Below are 19,403 nucleotides of genomic sequence, written 5' to 3' on the forward strand. Positions count from 1 at the left end.
CCCAAAAAATCCCCCAAAAAATCCCCAAAAAATCCAAAAAAATTCCCAAAAAATCCCCCAAAAATCCCAAAAAATCCCCCAAAAATCCCAAAGAATCCCCCAAAAATCCCAAAAAATCCCCAAAAAATCCCAAAAAAATTCCCCAAAAAATCCCCCAAAAAATAAAAAAAAATCCCAAAAAATCCCGAAAAATTCCAAAAAAATCCCCCAAAAAAATCCCCAAAATTCCCCAAAAAATCCCAATAAAACCTCTCAGGAATTCTGGGAATTTTGGGAATTCTGGGATCTCTCACCGTTGGCGTGGCCGAGGTGGATGACGCCGCTGGCCGGGTTCTGGGCCATGGCTCCCAAAAAATCCCAAAAATTCCCAAAAAAATCCCCAAAAAATCCCCTTAAAAATCCCCAAAAAAATCCCAAAAAATGCCAAAAAATTCCAAAAAAATTCCAAATAAAATGCCAAAAAATTCCAAAAAAATTCCCAAAAATTTCCCAAAAATCCCCAAAAAATCCCCAAAAAAATCCCAAAAATTAAAAAAAATCCCAAAAAAGTCCCCCAAAAATCCCCCAAAATATAAAGAAAAATGTCCCCAAAAATCCCCCCAAAATCCCCCAAAAAATCCCCAAAAATTAAAAAAAAATCCCCAAAAAATCCCCAAAAAATTCCCAAAAAATCCCAAAAATTAAAAAAAAATCCTCCCAAAGCCTCAGGAATTTTGGGAATTTTTTGGGAATTTTGGGATCTCTCACCGTTGGCGTGGCCGAGGTGGATGACGCCGCTGGCCGGGTTCTGGGCCATGGCTCCCAAAAAATCCCAAAAATCCCCAAAAAATCCCCCAAAAAATCCCAAAAAATGCCAAAAAAAAAAGCCAAAAAATGCCAAAAAATTCCAAAAAAATTCCCAAGAATTTCCCAAAAATCCCCAAAAAATCCCCCAAAAATCCCCAAAAAAATCCCAAAAAATTTCCCAAAAATCCCCCCAAAATCTCAAAAAATCCCAAAAAAGTCCCCAAAAAATTCCCCAAAATATCAAAAAAAATGTCCCCAAAAAATCCCAAAAAAATCCCAAAAAATTCCAAAAAAAATGCCAAAAAATGTGAAAAAATTCCAAAAAAATTCCCAAGAATTTTCCAAAAATCCCCCAAAAATTCCCAAAAATATCCCAAAAAAATCCCCAAAAAATCCAAAAAAATTCCCCAAAAAATCCCACAAAAATCCCAAAAAATCCCCAAAAATCCCCAAAAAATCCCTAAAAAATTCCCAAAAAATCCCAAAAATTCCCAAAAAATCCTTCCAAAGCCTCAGGAATTTTGGGAATTTTTTGGGATCTCTCACCGTTGGCGTGGCCGAGGTGGATGACGCCGCTGGCCGGGTTTTGGGCCATGGCTCCCAAAAATTCCCCAAATCCCCCAAAAATCCCCAAAAATTCTCCAAAAATGCAAAAAAAAATCCCAAAAAATGCCAAAAAATTCCAAAAAAATTCCAAATAAAATGCCAAAAAATGTGAAAAAATCCCCAAAAAATTCCCAAGAATTTCCCAAAAATCCACAAAAAATCCCCCAAAAAATCCCAAAAAATTTCCCAAAAATCCCCCTAAAATTCCCCAAAAATGCCCAAAAAATTCCCAAAAAAATCCCCAAAATACAAAAAAAAGTCCCCAAAAAATCCCCCAAAAAATCCCAAAAATTGACAAAAAAATTCCCAAAAAATCCCCCCAAAATTAAAAAAAATCCCAAAAAAGTCCCCAAAAAATCCCAAAGAAACCCCAAAAAATCCCCAAAAATTCCCAAAAATCCCCCCAAAAAATCCCCAAAAAATCCCAAAAAATCCCCAAAAAATCCCCCAAAAATCCCTAAAAAAATCCCAAAAAATCCCAAAAAATTCCCTAAAAAATCCAAAAAAAATCCCAATAAAACCCCTCAGGAATTCTGGGAATTCTGGGAATTCTGGGATCTCTCACCGTTGGCGTGGCCGAGGTGGATGACGCCGCTGGCCGGGTTCTGGGCCATGGCTCCCAAAAAATCCCAAAAATTCCCAAAAAAATCCCCCAAAAACTCCCCAAAAAATCCCCAAAATGCCAAAAAAAATCCCAAAAAATGCCAAAAAATTCCAAAAAAATTCCAAATAAAATACCAAAAAAAGTGAAAAAATTCCAAAAAAATTCCCAAGAATTTCCCAAAAATCCCCCAAAAATTCCCAAAAAATCCCCCAAAAAAATCTCAAAAAATTTCCCAAAAATCCCCCCAAAATCCCAAAAAATTCCAAAAAAGTCCCCAAAAAATCCCCCAAAATATAAAGAAAAATGTCCCCAAAAATCCCCCCAAAATCCCAAAAAAAGTCCCCAAAAATCCCCCAAAAAATCCCCAAAAATGCAAAAAAAAATCCCCAAAAAAATCCCAAAAAATGCCAAAAAATTCCAAAAAAATTCCAAATAAAATGCCAAAAAATTCCAAAAAAATTCCCAAGAATTTCCCAAAAATCCCCAAAAAATCTCCAAAAAAATCCCAAAAATTTAAAAGAAATCTCAAAAAATTTCCCAAAAATCCCCCCAAAAATTCCCCCAAAATCTCAAAAAATCCCCAAAAAATCCCTAAAAAAATCCCAAAAATTCCCAAAAAATCCTTCCAAACCCTCAGGAATTCTGGGAATTTTTTGGGATCTCTCACCGTTGGCGTGGCCGAGGTGGATGACGCCGCTGGCCGGGTTCTGGGCCATGGCGCCGGCGCGGCCGTTCCGGGTCCGGAGCGCGGCCACTTCCCGACCCACCGAGATGTCCAGGAAATGCAACAGCCCCAGCTCGCTCTGCAGGGGGGAAAAATGGGAAAAGTTGGGAAAAAAGTTGGGAAAAGGGGGGGAAAAGTCGGGAAAAGGAGAGGAAATGGGGGGAAAGGGGGGAAAAGGGGGGGAAAATGGGGAAAAGTTGGGAAAAAAGGAGGGGAAATGGGGAAAAGGTGGGAAAAAATTCGGGAAAAGGGGGGAAAAGTTGGGAAAAGGCGAGAAAAATTCGGGAAAAGGAGAGGAAATGGGGGGAAAGGGGGGAAAAGGGGGGGAAAATGGGGAAAAGTTGGGAAAAAAGGAGGGAAAAGGGGGGAAAAGGTGGGAAAAAATTCGGGAAAAGGGGGGGTAAAGTTGGGAAAAGAGGAGAAAAATTTGGGAAAGGGAGAGGAAATGGGGGAAAAGTTGGGAAAAACGGGGAAAAGTTGGGAAAAAAGGAGGGGAAATGGGGAAAAGTTGGGAAAAAAGTCAGGAAAGGGGGGAAAAATTGGGAAAAGGGGAGAAAAATTCGGGAAAAGGGGAGGAAATGGGGGAAAAGTTGGGAAAAATGGGGAAAAGTTGGGAAAAATAGGGAAAAGTTGGGGGAAAAGGGGGGGAAATGGGGAAAAGTTGGGAAAAAAGTCAGGAAAGGGGGGAAAAAGTTGGGAAAAGGGGGGGAAAATTCAGGAAAAGGAGAGGAGATGGGGGAAAATGGGGGGAGAAATTGGGAAAAGGCGAGAAAATTCAGGAAAAGGAGAGGAAATGGGGGAAAAGTTGGGAAAAATGGGGAAAAGTTGGGAAAAAAGGAGGGGAAATGAGGAAAAGTTGGGAAAAAAGGAGGGGAAATGGGGAAAAGTTGGGAAAAAAGTTGGGAAAAGGGGGGGAAAATTCAGGAAAAGGAGAGGAAATGGGGGAAAAGTTGGGAAAAATGGGGAAAAGTTGGGAAAAAAGTCAGGAAAGGGGGGGAAAAGTTGGGAAAAGAGGGAGAAAAAGTTGGGAAAAGGAGAGGAAATGAGGGAAAATGGGGGGAGAAATGGGGAAAAGTTGGGAAAAATTAGGGAAAAGGGGGGGGAAAGTTGGGAAAAGGGGAGAAAAATTCCGGAAAAGGGGAGGAAATAGGGGAAAAGGGGGAAAAGGGAGGGAAAGGGGGAAAAACTCCAGAAAATGTGGGAAAAGGGGGAAAAGTTGGGAAAGGGAGAAAAGACTTGGAAAAAGAGCAGAAAAACTCGGGAAAATGGGGGAAAATGGGGAGGAAAAGGTAGGAAAAGAAGGAAAAAAACAGGGAAAAGGGGGAAGAAAGTTGGGAAAATGTGGAAAAATGTAGGAAAAGGGGCAGAAATGGGGGGAAAGGGGAAAAGAATGGGAAAAAAGGGGAAAAAAGTGTGGAAAAGGGGGAAAAAGTCAACAAAAGTGGGAAAAAACAAGGGAAACGTGGGAAAAATGGGGGAAAAGTTGGGAAAAAAGTCAGGAAAAGGGGGAAAAAAGTCAGGAAAAGGGGGAAAAAGTCAGGAAAAAGGGAAAAATGGGGGGAAAAGTTGGGAAAAAAGTCAGGAAAAGGGGGAAAATGGGGGGAAAAGTTGGGAAAAAAGTCAGGAAAAGTGGGAAAAAAGTCAGGAAAAGGGGGAAAAAAGTCAGGAAAAGAGGAAAAAATGGGGGGAAAAGTTGGGAAAAAACTCAGGAAAAGGGGGAAAAATGGGGGGAAAAGTTGGGAAAAAAGTCAGGAAAAGGGGAAAAAACTTGGGAAAAAGGGGAAAAAAGTCGAGAAAAGAGGAAAAAATGGTGAAAAATCCCCCAGATTTGGTTAAAAACGCCTCAAAATGGGGGAAAATTGTCCAGGAATGGGAAAAAAGGAACAAAAATTATCAAAATTAACCCAAAATCCACCCAAAAAATGGTAAAAAAAAGATGAAAAATCACTGAGATTTGGTTAAAAATGGCTCAAAATGGGGGAAAATCCTCCAGAAATGGTAAAAAAGGGACAAAAATTATCAAAATTAACCCAAAAAACAGCAAAAAAATGGCAAAAAAATGAGGAAAAATCACTGAAATTTAAATAAAAATGGTTCAAAATGGGGGAAAATTTTCCAGAAATGGTAAAAAAGGAACAAAAATTATCAAAATTAACCCAAAAAACAGCAAAAAAATGGCAAAAAAATGAGGAAAAATCACTGAAATTTAAATAAAAATGGTTCAAAATGGGGGAAAATTGTCCAGGAATGGTAAAAAAGGGACAAAAATGGCCAAAAATTATTAAAAACCACCCAAAAAAGAGAAAAAAAATGGTGAAAAATCCCCCAGATTTGGTTAAAATGGCTCAAAACGGGGGAAAATCCTCCAGAAATGGGAAAAAAGGGATAAAAATGGACAAAAATGATCAAAATTCTCCTGAAAAATGGTGAAAAATTCCTGAGATTTGGTTAAAAATGGCTCAAAATGGGGGAAAATTGTCCAGGAATGGTAAAAAAGGAACAAAAATTATCAAAATTAACCCAAAATCCACCCAAAAAATGGCAAAGAAATGGTGAAAAATCACTGAAATTTAAATAAAAATGGTTCAAAATGGGGGAAAATCCTCCAGGAATGGGAAAAAAGGGACAAAAATGACCAAAAATGGTAAAAAATAATGAAAACCCACCCAAAAACCACCCAAAAAATGGTGAAAAATCCTCCAAATTTGGTTAAAAACAGGTCAAAATGGGGGAAAATCCTCCAGGAATGGTAAAAAAGGAACAAAAATGGCCAAAAATTATTAAAAACCACCCAAAATAGAGAAAAAAAAATGGGGAAAAATCACTGAAATTTAAATAAAAATGGTTCAAAATGGGGGAAAATCCTCCAGGAATGGTAAAAAAGGAACAAAAATTATCAAAATTAACCCAAAAAACAGCAAAAAAATGGCAAAAAAATGAGGAAAAATCACTGAAATTTAAATAAAAATGGTTCAAAATGGGGGAAAATTTTCCAGGAATGTTGGAAATCCTGGGAATTTTGCGGGAATTTGGGATTGGGGAGCGGGACTGACCACGGCAGCGAGCAGGAAGTGGTAGGGAAGGAATTCCAGGCGCAGAATTCCCGGGAAATTGCGGAGGACGTGGATTTCCAAGCCTTGGTTGTCGTAGACGTGGAGCCAACGGCGCTGGGCGACGGCCAGGAGAGACTCGGAGTGAAGCCAGCTGGGAAAAATGGGAATTCCAGGGAAAATGGGAATTTTGGGGGGAAAACGGGAATTTTGGGGGGAAAATGGGAATTTTGGGGGGGAATTTTGGGGGGAAAAATGGGAATTTGGGGGGGAAAATGGGAATTTGGGGGGTATTTGGGGGGAAAAATGGGAATTTTGGGGGGAAAAATTGGGGATTTTGGGGGGAATTTGGGGGGAAAAATGGGAATTTTGGGGGGAATTTGGGGGGAATTTGGGGGAAAAAATGGGAATTTTGGGGGGAATTTTGGGGGAAAAATTGGGATTTGGGGGGAATTTGGGGGGAATTCCAGGGGAAAAACGGGAATTTGGGGGGAAAAAATGGGAATTTTGGGGAAAAATGGGAATTTTCGGGGATTTGGGGGGAAAAATGGGAATTTTGGAGGGAAAAATGGGAATTTTGGGGGGAAAAATTGGGGATTTTGGGGGGAATTTGGGGGGAAAAATGGGAATTTTAGGGGAAAAATGGGAATTCCAAGGGGAAAATGGGAATTTGGGGGGGAAAAATGGGAATTTGGGGGGATTTGGGGGGAAAAATGGGAATTTGGGGGGAAAAAATAGGAATTTTGGGGGGAATTTGGGGGGAATTCCAGGGGAAAAATGGGAATTTTGGGGGGAAAAATGGGAATTTGGGGGGGGATTTGGGAGAAAAAAAGGGAATTTTGGGGGGAATTTGGGGGGAAAAATGGGAATTTTGGAGGGAAAAATGGGAATTTTGGGGGGAAAAATGAGAATTTGGGGGGAATTTTGGGGGAAAAATGGGAATTTTGAAGGGTAAAAAGGGAATTTTGGGGGGAATTTGGGAGAAAAATGGGAATTTTGGGGGTATTTGGGGGGAAAAATGGGAATTTTGGGGGGAAAAATGGGAATTTTGGGGGGGATTTGGGGGGAAAAATGGGAATTTGGGGGAGGGAAATGGGAATTTGGGGGGGGATTTGGGGGGAAAAATGGGAATTTTTGGGGAAAAATGGAAATTTGGGTGGAAAAATGGGAATTTGGGGGGAATTCCAAGGGAAAACGTGAATTCCAGAGCAAATTGGGAATTTGGGGGGAAAAATGGGAATTTGGGGGGAAAATGGGGGGTAGGAGAGAAAAAAGAGAATTTTAGGACCAAAAATGGACCCAGTTCCCTCCCAGTCCATTCCCAGTCCCTCCCAGTTCCCTCCCAGTCCATTCCCAGTGTCCCCAAGCCCCTCCCAGTCTATCCCAGTCCATCCCAGTCCCTCCCAGTTCCCTCCCAGTCCATTCTCAGTCCCTCCCAGTTCCCATCACAGGTCTCTCAGGCTCTCCCTAGTCCATTCCCAGTCTATCCCAGTCCCTCCCAGTTCCCTCCCAGTGCTCCCAGTTCCCTCCCAGTCCATCCCAGTCCCTCCCAGTCCATCCCAGTCTCTCCCAGTACTCCCAGTCCATTCCCAATCTCTCCCGGTCCCTCCCAGTTCCCTCTCAGTGCTCCCAGTCTCTCCCAGTCCCTCCCAATCCATTCCCAGTCCCTCCCAGTCCATCCCCGTCCCTCCCAGTCGCCCCCAGTTCCCTCCCAGTACCCTCCAGTCCATTCCCAGTCCCTCCCAGTGCCCCCCAGTCCAGTCCCAGTTCCTCCCAGTGCTCCCAGTTCCCACCGCAGGTCTCTCAGGCTCTCCCCAGTCCATCCCAGTCTCTCCCAGTCCATCCCAGTTCCCTCCCAGTCCATTCCCAGTCCCCCCCAGTTCCCTCCCAGTGCTCCCAGTTCCCACTGCAGGTCTCTCAGGCTCTCCCCAGTCCCTCACAGTCCATCCCAGTGCCTCCCAGTCCATTCCCAGTCCCTCCCAGTCCATCCCAGTCTCTCCCAGCCCATTCCCAGTTCCCTCCCAGTCCCTCCCAGTGCTCCCAGTTCCCACCGCAGGTCTCTTAGGCTTTCCCCAGTTCCCTCCCAGTCCATCCCAGTCTCTCCCAGTCCATCCCAGTCCCTCCCAGTGCTCCCAGTTCCCACCGCAGGTCTCTCAGGCTCTCCCCGACGCTGAACTCGCTCAGGAGGCGCCGCTGGGCCCAGTCCAGGGCGGCCACGTGACCCCGGAGACCTCCCAGTAACAGCTGCCTGTGGAATGGGCAAACTGGGATGGACTGGGAGGGGCTGGGAGGGGCTGGGAGGGAACTGGAATGGACTGGGAGGGATTGGGAGGGACTGGGAGGGAACTGGAATGGACTGGGAGGGACTGGGAGGGAACTGGGAGGGAACTGGGATGGACTGGGGAGGGACTGGGATGGACTGGGAGGGAACTGGGAGGGACTGGGAGGGACTGAGATGGACTGGGAGGGACTGGGAGGGACTGGGAGGGAACTGGGAGGGAACTGGGAGGGACCCCGGAGACCTCCCAGTAACAGCTGCCTGTGGAATGGGCAAACTGGGATGGACTGGGAGGGACTGGGAGGGGCTGGGAGGGGCTGGGATGGACTGGGAGGGACTGGGAGGGAACTGGGATGGACTGGGAGGGATTGGGAGGGACTGGGAGGGAATTGGAATGGACTGGGAGGGGCTGGGATGGAACTGGGAGGGACTGGGATGGAACTGGGAGGGACTGGGAGGGAACTGGGATGGACTGGGAGGGAACTGGGAGGGACTGGGAGGGAACTGGGAGGGACTGGGAGGGAACTGGGATGGACTGGGAGAGAACTGGGATGGACTGGGAGGGAACTGGGAGGGACTGGGAGAGACTGGGATGGACTGGGAGGGACTGGGATGGACTGGGGGGGGACTGGGAGCAACTGAGATGGACTGGGAGGGACTGGGAGGGGCTGGGAGGGAACTGGGAGGGACTGGGATGGACTGGGATGGACTGGGAGGGACCCCGGAGACCTCCCAGTAACAGCTGCCTGTGGAATGGGCAAACTGGGATGGACTGGGATGGACTGGGAGGGGACTGAGAGGGGCTGGGAGGGGCTGGGAGGGAACTGGGATGGACTGGGGGGGACTGGGATGGACTGGGAGGGACTGGGATGGACTGGGGGGAACTGGGATGGACTGGGAGGGACTGGGATGGACTGGGGGGAACTGGGATGGACTGGGAGGGACTGGGAGGGACTGGGATGGAACTGGGAGGGACTGGGAGGGAACTGGGAGGGAACTGGGAGGGACCCTGGAGACCTCCCAGTAACAGCTGCCTGCGGGAATGGGCAAACTGGGATGGACTGGGATGGACTGGGGGGGACTGGGGGGGACTGGGATGGACTGGGAGGGACTGGGATGGACTGGGAGGGACTGGGAGGGGCTGGGAGGGGCTAGGAGGGGCTGGGAGGGAACTGGGATGGACTGGGGGGGACTGGGATGGACTGGGAGGGACTGGGAGGGACTGGGATGGAACTGGGAGGGAACTGGGATGGACTGGGAGGGACTGGGATGGAACTGGGAGGGACTGGTAGGGAACTGGGATGGACTGGGATGGAACTGGGAGGGAACTGGGATGGACTGGGAGGGACTGGGAGGGACTGGGATGGAACTGGGAGGGAACTGGGATGGACTGGGGGGGGACTGGGATGGACTGGGATGGAACTGGGAGGGAACTGGGACAGACTGGGAGCAAACTGATCCATACTGATCTGTACTGGTCTACACCAGTCTGTACTGGTTTATACTGGTCCATACTGGTCTATACCAGTCTGTAACGATCTATACTGGTATACACCAGTCCCTACTGGTCTATACTGGTCCATACTGGTCTATACCAGTCTGCAATGGTCTATACCAGTCCATACTGGTCTGTAATGGTCTGTACCGGTCTATACCAGTCCGTACTGCTTTGTACTGGTTTATACTGGTCTATACTGGTCTATACCAGTCTGCAATGGTCTATACTAGTCCATACTGGTCTGTAATGGTCTATACTGGTCTATACCAGTCCGTACTGGTTTGTACTGGTTTATACTGGTCTATACCAGTCTGCAATGGTCTATACCAGTCCATACTGGTCTGTAATGGTCTATACTGGTCTATACCAGTCTGTAACGGTTTATACTGGTCTGTACTGGTTTATACTGGTCTACACCAGTCTGTACTGGTTTATACTGGTCTATACCAGTCTGTAATGATCTATACTGGTATACACCAGTCTGTACTGGTTTATACTGGTCCATACTGGTCTATACCAGTCTGCAATGGTCTATACTAGTCCATACTGGTCTGTAATAGTCTATACTGGTCTATACCAGTCTGTAACGGTTTATACTGGTGTGTACTGGTTTATACTGGTCTATACCAGTCTGCAATGGTCTATACCAGTCCATACTGGTCTGTAATGGTCTATACCGGTCTATACCAGTCCGTACTGGTTTGTACTGGTTTATACTGGTCTATACCAGTCTGTAACAGTTTATACTGGTCTGTACTGGTTTATACTGCTCTATACCAGTCTGTACTGGTTTATACTGGTCTATACTGGTCTATACCAGTCTGTACTGGTTTATACTGGTCCGTACTGGTTTATACTGGTCTATACCAGTCCGTACTGGTTTATACTGCTTTATACTGGTCTATACTGGTCTATACCAGTCTGTACTGGCTTATACTGGTCTATACCGGTCCGTACTGGTTTGTACTGGTTTATACTGGTCCATACCGGTCTATACCAGTCTGTACTGGTTTATACTGGTTTATACTGGTCCATACTGGTGCTCACCTGCCGGTGCGGGCGTAGTCCAGCCTGTAGGGCCCGAACTGCTCCAGGCGCAGCTCAAAGTGCTGGGGGGGAGGGGCACCAAAAACCGGGAATTCTCAGCCCCAAATTCCCAAAAATTCCCCAAAATTCCCAAATTTCCAAATTCCCCTCCCCAAAATTCCCTTTTTCCTTCAAAATTCCCTTTTTTGCCCCAAAATTCCCAATTTTTTGCCCCCAAATTCCCGATTTTTTCCCCAAAATTCCCATCTTTTCCCCCCAAAATCCCATTTTTCCCCCTAAAATCTCAATTTTCCCTCCAAAAATCCCCATTTTTCCACCTAAAATCCCCATTTTTCCCCTCAAAAATCTCAATTTTCCCTCCAAAAATTCCCATTTTTCCACCTAAAATCCCCATTTTTTCCCCCAAAATTCCCTTTTCCCCCCAAAAATTCCCTTTTTTCCCCCAAAATTCCCAATTTTTCCCCAAAATTCCCAATTTTCCCCCAAAATTCCCATTTTTCCCCCAAATTCCCACCTTGCTGGCGCTGGCGATATCCACGGATTCGGCGATTTCCCTCTGCGAGATCCGGGCGGGATCCTCGCCCGGATCCGGCTCCAAAAACCTGCGGGAACAGGAAAATTTGGGAAAATCCCGGGATTTTGGGATAATTTGGGGATTTGGGAGAGATTTTTGGGGTTTCCTGGTGAATTTTTTGGGATTCCTGAGGGATTTTTGGGATAATTAATGGATTTTTGGGATAATTAATGGAATTTTTGGGATAATTAATGGAATTTTTGGGATAATTAATGGGATTTTTGGGATAATTAATGGAATTTTTGGGATAATTAATGGAATTTTTGGAATCCCTGATGGATTTTTGGGATAATTAATGGATTTTTGGGATAAGTAATGGAATTTTTGGGATAATTAATGGGATTTTTGGGATAATTGAAGGAATTTTTGGGATCCTTGATGGATTTTTGGGATAATTAACAGAAATTTTGGGATCCTTGATGGATTTTTGGGATAATTAATGGAATTTTTGGGATAATTAATGGATTTTTGGGATAATTAACAGAAATTTTGGGATCCCTGATGGATTTTTGGGATCATTAATGGAATTTTTGGGATCCCTGGTGGAATTCTGGGATAATTAATGGAATTTTTGGGATCCCTGATGGAATTCTGGGATAATTAACGGAACTAACATTGGGATAATTAACATATATTAATTAATTATTAATTGGGATAATTAACAGAATTCTTGTGAGTAATTAAAGAAATTTTTGGGATCTGTGAAGGATTTTTGGGATAATTAACATGAGTTTAGGATAATTAACAGAACTTGTGGGATCCCTGATGGAATTTTTGGGGGTAATTAAAGAAATTTTTGGGATCCCTGTCAAATTTTTTAGAAATCCTCGATGAATCTTTATGAATAATTAATGATCTTGATGAATAATTAATGAGTCTTGATGAATTACTAATGAATGTTTAGGAATAACTAATGATCTTTATGAATAATTAATGATTTTTGTGAATAATTTATGTATTTTTGAGGCTAATTCAAGGATTTTTGGGATATTTCAGGGGGATTTTTGGGGCAATTCTGGGATCTTTGATGGATTTCTTGGGATAACCGATGGAATTTTTTGGGATTCCTGTTGGATTTTGGGGAATTCCCAGAATTCTGGGGGGATTTTTTTTGGAAGTGTTTCTCACCCCGGCTCCTCGGGCAGGAGGGGTTCCCATCTCGCTGCTTTTTCTGCTGCCGAATTTTCCCGATTTTCCAAATTTTTCAGGTGCCAGCGGAGCCGGGGGGCGACGGCGCGGGGCTGGGGGGGAGGGGAAATGTGGGGTCAGCTCCAAATTCCCTCAAATTTCACCCAAATTCCCTTAAATTCCACCCAATTCCCTCAAATTCCACCCAAATTCCCTCAAATTCCAGCCAAATCCCACCAAAATCCCTCCAAATTCCAGCCAAATCCCCTCAGATTCCACCCAAATCCCTCAGATTCCACCCAAATTCCCTCAAAATCCCTCAAATTCCACCCAAAACCCCTCAAATTCCACTCAAATTCCCTCAAATTCCACCCAATTCCAGCCAAATTCCCCCAAATCCCCTCAAATTCCACTCAAATTCCCTCAGATTCCACCCAATTCCCTCAAATTCCAAATTCTCTCAGATTCCACCCAAATTCCCTCAAATTCCACCCAAATTCCCTCAGATTCCACCCAAAATTCCTCAAATTTCACCCAAACCCCCCCAAATTCCACCCAATTCCCTCAAAATCCACCCAAATTCCACCCAAATCCCCTCAACTTCCACCCAATTCCCTCAAATTCCAGCCACATCCCCTCAAATTCCACCCAATTCCAGCCAAATCCCCCCAAAATCCCTCAAATTTCACCCAAACTCCCCCAAATTCCAGCCAAATCCCTCAAATTCCACCCAAATTCCACCCAAATCCCCTCAAATTCCACCCAATTCCCTCAGATTCCACCCAAATTCCCTTAAATTCCACCCAAATTCCCTCAAATTCCACCCAAATTCCCTCAAATTCCACCCAAATTCCAGCCAAATCCCCTCAAATTCCACCCAATTCCCTCAAATTCCACCCAAAACCCCTCAAATTCCACCCAATTCCAGCCAAATCCCACCAAATTCCCTCAAATTCCACTCAAATTCTCTCAGATTCCACCCAAATTCTCTCAGATTCCACCCAAATTCTCTCAGATTCCACCCAAATTCCCTCAAATTCCACCCAAATCCCCTCAAATTCCACCCAATTCCCTCAAATTCCAGCCACATCCCCTCAAATTCCACCCAATTCCAGCCAAATCCCCCCAAAATCCCTCAAATTTCACCCAAACTCCCCCAAATTCCAGCCAAATCCCTCAAATTCCATCCAAATTCCCCCTATTTCCCTCAAATCCCTTCAGGACCCCCCAAAATCCTCTCAGGACCCCTCAAATCTCCTCAGGGACCCCCCGAATCTCCCCAAAACTCCTCAAAATCTCCCCAAAATCCCCCCTGTTTCCCTCAAATCCCCTCAGAATCCCCAAAATCCCCTCAGGTCCCTCCAAATCCCCTCAGGACCCCTCAAATTCCCTCACAGAGCCCAAAAATCCCCACAGGGACCCTCAAATCCCCTCAGGGACCCCCAGAATCTCCCCAAAACTCCTCAGAATCTCCCCAAATCCCCCCTATTTCCCTTAAATACCCTCAGGACCCCTCAAATCCCCTCAGAGACCCTCCGAATCCCCAAAAATCTCCCCAAATCCCCCCTATTTCCCTCAAATCCCCTCAGGACCCCTCAAATCCCCTCAGGATCTCCAAAATCCCCTCAAATTCCCTCAGGATCCCCCAAATCCCCTCAGGGACCCTCCGAATCCCCCCTATTTCCCCCAAAACCCCCTCAGGGACCCCCAGAATCCCTCCAAAACTCCCCAAATCCCCCCTATTTCCCTCAAATCCCCTCAAGACCCCTCAAATCCCCTCAGGATCTCCAAAATTCCCTCAGAATCCCCAAAATCCCCCTCAGGACGCCCCCTATTTTTACCGCTTTCTCCTCCGCGCCCCTCAGGAACCGCTTCACTCTGGGCCGCGGCACCGGCGCCGGCCCGGGGAACGGATCCGTTCTCTGCGGGAAAAGCGGGAATGAGACCGGGACCACCCCAAAAATCCCCTCGGGATTCCCAAAATCCCCTAAATTTGGGGAATTCTCGCCCCTTCCCCTCACTCACCCCGGACACGCCGCCCGCCATCACGACCATGCGCGGATACCACGCCTACTTCCGGGTAAGGAACCAATCCAATTGAAGGGCGGGAAAAACTGACCAATCAGCGCGAAGCGGCGCGGGAAAAGGTTGAAGGCGGAGGCGCCATCTTGGTTGAGGGCAAGGCGGGTATTGAGCAAAGCGTGGGCGCCATCTTTGTTGTGGGCGGCGCCATTTTGGGTGAGGGCACAGCGGGCGGCCACCGCCATCTTTGTTGAGGGCAAAATCTCCGCCCGCCACTTCCAGGTCGGTTTTCCCAAATTTTGTTCCATCCCAAATTCCCCTTTTTTTTTCCCCCAAGAAGCGATTACCCTTCCCAAACCTCTCCTTTTTATCCTGAATTTTTATTTTTAAAAATATCGATATTTTTTCCTCAAAACGCGCTTCCCTCCCTCTCTTTCCCCCTCACGAAAATTCGTTTTTATTCCCCAAAATTCCAAGCGGATTTCCTGAATTTTGTTATTCCCGAAAAATTCTCTCCCACTCCCTCCAAAAAAACCCTTTTATCCCGAAAATCCACTTTAATTCCCCAAAATCCCCTCATGAATTCCCAAAAAAACCTTTTGAACTCCACAAATCCCCTCCCATCCCCAAAAAATCCTTCAGAATTCCCAAAAAATCCTTCAGAATTCCCAAAAATCCACACCCACATTCCCAAAATCTCTGCTTTTATTCCCAGAATTTCACATCCAGACCCAAACCAACAAAATTCCGCTGTTTTCCCCCAATTTTTCCTGGTTTTCCCTCATTTTTTTCTGTTTTTCTTCCCCAAAATCCACTCCTGCATTCCAAAAACTTCCACTTTTATTCCCAAAATTCCCCATCCAACCCCCAAATTCCCAAAAATCTCATTTTCTTTCCCAATTTTCCCGTTTTTCCCCCCAAATCCTCCTTTCCAAATTTTCGTGGTTTTTCCCCCAAAATTCTTTCTTTTCTTTCCCAATTTTCCTGTTTTTTTCCCAAAAATCCTCATTTTTTTCCCCCTAATTTTCCTATTTTTCATCATTTTCCCAAAATTCCATTTTATTCCCCAAAAAAAACCCATTTTTCCCCCAAAAAATCCACTCCAGCTCCAAAAAACTCCACATTTATCCCCAAAATTCCACATCCAAACCCCAAAATTCCCCAAAATCCTCATTTTTTTCCCAATTTTCCCGTTTTTCCCCCTGAAAATCCTCATTTTCTTTCCCAATTTTCTTGTTTTTTTCCCCCAAAATTCCCAAAAATTTCCTTTTTCTTTCCCAATTTTCCCATTTTTCCCCAAAATCCTCTTTTTCTTTCCCAGTTTTCCTGGTTTTTCCCCCAAAATTCCCAAAAATCCTAATTATTTTTCCCAATTTTCCTGTTTTCTCCCCCAAAATTCCATTTCACCCCCCCCCAAAATCCCATTTTTCCCTCATTTTCCCCCCAAAAATCCTCCTTTTCTTTCCCAATTTTCCTGGTTTTTCCCCCAAAATCTCATTTAATTCCCCCAAAAAACCCCAATTTTCCCTCATTTTCCCCGTTTTCCCTCATTTTTCCCCAAAAAATCCACTCCAGCTCCACAAAAACTCCACTTTTATTCCCAAAAATTCCACATCCAAACCCCAAAATTCTCCAAAATCCTAATTTTTTTCCCAATTTTCCTGTTTTTCCCCCCAAAATCCTCATTTTTTCCCCAATTTTCCCATTTTTTCCCCCAAATTCCCAAAAATCCTCCTTTTCATTCCCACTTTTCCCATTTTTTCCCCCAAAATCCTCCTTTTCTTTCCCAATTTTCCTGTTTTTTCCCCCAAAATTCCCAAAAATCCAAATTTTTTTCCCAATTTTCTTGTTTTTTCCCCAAAATTCCCAAAAATCCTCCTTTTCGTTCCCACTTTTCCCATTTTTTCCCCCAAAATCCTCCTTTTCTTTCCCAATTTTCCCATTTTTTCCCCCAAAATCCTCATTTTTTTCCCAATTTTCATTTTTCCCCCCAAATTCCCAAAAACCCTCCTCTTCTTTCCCAATTTTCCTATTTTTTGTTTTTTCCCCCAAAATTCCTCCTCTTCTTTCCCAATTTTCCTGTTTTTTTCCCAAAAATCCTCATTTTTTCCCCCAAAAATCCACTCCAGCTCCAAAAAACTCCACTTTTATTCCCAAAATTCCCCATCCAACCCCAAAATGTCCAAAAATCCTCATTTTCTTTCCCAATTTTCCTGTTTTTTCCCCCAAAAATCTCCTTTTCCTTCCCAATTTTCCCATTTTCCCCCAAAATCCTCGTTTTTTTCCCAATTTTCCTGTTTTTTCCTCCCAAAATCCTATTTTTTACCCAATTTTCCCATTTTTTCCCACAAATTCCCAAAAATCCTCCTTTTCTTTCCCAATTTTCCCATTTTCCCCCAAAAATCCTCCTTTTCTTTCCCAATTTTCCTGTTTTTTCCCCCAAAAATCCTCTTTTTTTTCCCAATTTTCATTTTCCCCCCCAAATTCCCAAAAACCCTCATTTTCTTTCCCAATTTTCCTATTTTTTGTTTTCTCCCCCAAAATTCCTCCTTTTCTTTCCCAATTTTCCTGGTTTTTTCCCAAAAAATCCTCATTTTTTCCCCCAAAAATCCACTCCAGCTTCAAAAAACTCCACTTTTATCCCCAAAATTCCACATCCAAACCCCAAAATACCCCAAAATCCTCATTTTCTTTCCCAATTTTCCTGTTTTTTCCCCTAAAAATCTCCTTTTCCTTCCCAATTTTCCCATTTCCCCCCAAAATCCTCATTTTTTTCCCAATTTTCCTGTTTTTCCCCCCAAAATCCTATTTTTTTCCCCAATTTTCCCATTTTTTCCCCCAAAATTCCCAAAAATCCTCCTTTTCTTTCCCAATTTTCCCATTTTCCCCCAAAAATCCTCCTTTTCTTTCCCAATTTTCCTGTTTTTTCCCCCAAAATTCCCAAAAATCCTCATTTTTTCCCCAATTTTCTTGTTTTTTCCCCCAAAATTCCCAAAAATTCCCCTTTTCTTTTCCAATTTTCCTGTTTTTTCCCAAAAATCCTCCTTTTCCTTCCCATTTTCCCTGTTTTCCTCTCATTTTTCCCCAAAAAATCCACTCCAGCTCCAAAAAACTCCACTTTTATTCTCAAAATTCCCCAAAATCCTCATTTTTTCCCCCAATTTTCCCGCTTTTTCCCATTTTCCCCCAAAAAATCCACTCCAGCTCCACAAAAACTCCACTTTTATTCCCAAAATTCCCCATCCAACCCCAAAATGCCCAAAAATCCTCATTTTCCTTCCCAATTTTCCTGTTTTTTCCCCTAAAAATCTCCTTTTCCTTCCCAATTTTCCCATTTTCCCCCAAAATCCTCGTTTTTTCCCCAATTTTCCTGTTTTTCCCCCCAAAATCCCTTTTCTTTCCCAATTTTCCTGTTTTTTCCCCCAAAATTCCCAAAAATCCTCCTTTTCTTTCCCAATTTTCCCATTTTCCCCCAAAAATCCTCCTTTTCTTTCCCAATTTTCCTGGTTTTTCCCCCAAAATTCCCAAAAATCCTCATTTTTTTCCCAATTTTCTTGTTTTTTCCCCCAAAATTCCTCCTTTTCCTTCCCATTTTCCCCGTTTTCCTCTCATTTTTCCCCAAAAAATCCACTTCAGCTCCAAAAAACTCCACTTTTATTCTCAAAATTCCCCAAAATCCTCATTTTTTCCCCCAATTTTCCCGCTTTTTCCCATTTTCCCCCAAAAAATCCACTCCAGCTCCACAAAAACTCCACTTTTATTCCCAAAATTCCCCATCCAAACCCAAAATTCCCAAAAATCTCATTTTCTTTCCCAATTTTCCTGTTTTTTCCCCTAAAAATCTCCTTTTCCTTCCCAATTTTCCCATTTTCCCCCAAAATCCTCGTTTTTTCCCCAATTTTCCTGTTTTTCCCCCCAAAATCCCTTTTCTTTCCCAATTTTCCTGTTTTTTCCCCCAAAATTCCCAAAAATCCTCCTTTTCTTTCCCAATTTTCCCATTTTCCCCCAAAAATCCTCCTTTTCTTTCCCAATTTTCCTGGTTTTTCCCCCAAAATTCCCAAAAATCCTCATTTTTTTCCCAATTTTCTTGTTTTTTCCCCCAAAATTCCTCCTTTTCCTTCCCATTTTCCCCGTTTTCCTCTCATTTTTCCCCAAAAAATCCACTTCAGCTCCAAAAAACTCCACTTTTATTCTCAAAATTCCCCAAAATCCTCATTTTTTCCCCCAATTTTCCCGCTTTTTCCCATTTTCCCCCAAAAAATCCACTCCAGCTCCACAAAAACTCCACTTTTATCCCCAAAATTCCACATCCAACCCCAAAATTCCCAAAAATCTCCTTTTCTTTCCCAATTTTCCCGTTTTTCCCCCCAAAATCCCAAAATCCCTCCTTTTCTTTCCCAATTTTCCTATTTTTTGTTTTTTCCCCCAAAATTCCCAAAAATCCTCCTCTTCTTTCCCAATTTTCCTGTTTTTTTCCCAAAAATCCTCATTTTTTCCCCCAAAAATCCACTCCAGCTTCAAAAAACTCCACTTTTATTCCCAAAATTCCCCATCCAAACCCAAAATGTCCAAAAATCCTCATTTTCTTTCCCAATTTTCCTGTTTTTTCCCCCAAAATCCTCCTTTTCTTTCCCAATTTTCCCACTTTTTTCCCCAAAAATTCCATTTCATCCCCCAAAAAATCCCAAATTTTCCCTCATTTTCCCCGTTTTTTCCCATTTTCCCCCAAAAAATCCACTCCAGCTCCACAAAAACTCCACTTTTATTCCCAAAATTCCCCATCCAACCCCAAAATGCCCAAAAATCCTCATTTTCCTTCCCAATTTTCCTGTTTTTTCCCCTAAAAATCTCCTTTTCTTTCCCAATTTTCCCATTTTTCCCTAAAAATCCTCCTTTTCTTTCCCAATTTTCCTGGTTTTTCCCCCAAAATTCCTCATTTTTTCCCCAATTTTCTTGTTTTTTCCCCCAAAATTCCCAAAAATCCTCATTTTTTTCCCAATTTTCTTGTTTTTTCCCCCAAAATTACCAAAAATTCCCCTTTTCTTTCCCAATTTTCCTGTTTTTTCCCAAAAATCCTCCTTTTCCT

At 43.8% G+C, this 19,403-nt stretch overlaps 1 protein-coding gene across 1 annotated transcript in view; it reads right to left on the reverse strand.

The window, feature by feature from the left end:
* Positions 1-14,427, reverse strand: part of WDR46 (WD repeat domain 46) — a 32,797-nt gene extending 18,370 nt beyond the window's left edge. The window contains exons 1-8 of the mRNA XM_058857413.1: positions 14,321-14,427; positions 14,137-14,217; positions 12,296-12,408; positions 11,108-11,195; positions 10,594-10,655; positions 7,914-8,018; positions 5,774-5,924; positions 2,664-2,799 (exon numbers count right to left, since the gene is read on the reverse strand). Coding sequence (XP_058713396.1) covers positions 2,664-2,799; positions 5,774-5,924; positions 7,914-8,018; positions 10,594-10,655; positions 11,108-11,195; positions 12,296-12,408; positions 14,137-14,217; positions 14,321-14,350 — 766 coding nt within the window. The 5' untranslated portion in view covers positions 14,351-14,427. The remainder of the gene's footprint in view (positions 1-2,663; positions 2,800-5,773; positions 5,925-7,913; positions 8,019-10,593; positions 10,656-11,107; positions 11,196-12,295; positions 12,409-14,136; positions 14,218-14,320) is intronic.
* Between the last annotated feature and the right edge of the window lie 4,976 nt (positions 14,428-19,403).

Source organism: Poecile atricapillus, chromosome 26 (assembly GCF_030490865.1).
Source record: "Poecile atricapillus isolate bPoeAtr1 chromosome 26, bPoeAtr1.hap1, whole genome shotgun sequence".
Classification (NCBI taxonomy): Eukaryota; Metazoa; Chordata; class Aves; order Passeriformes; family Paridae; genus Poecile; species Poecile atricapillus.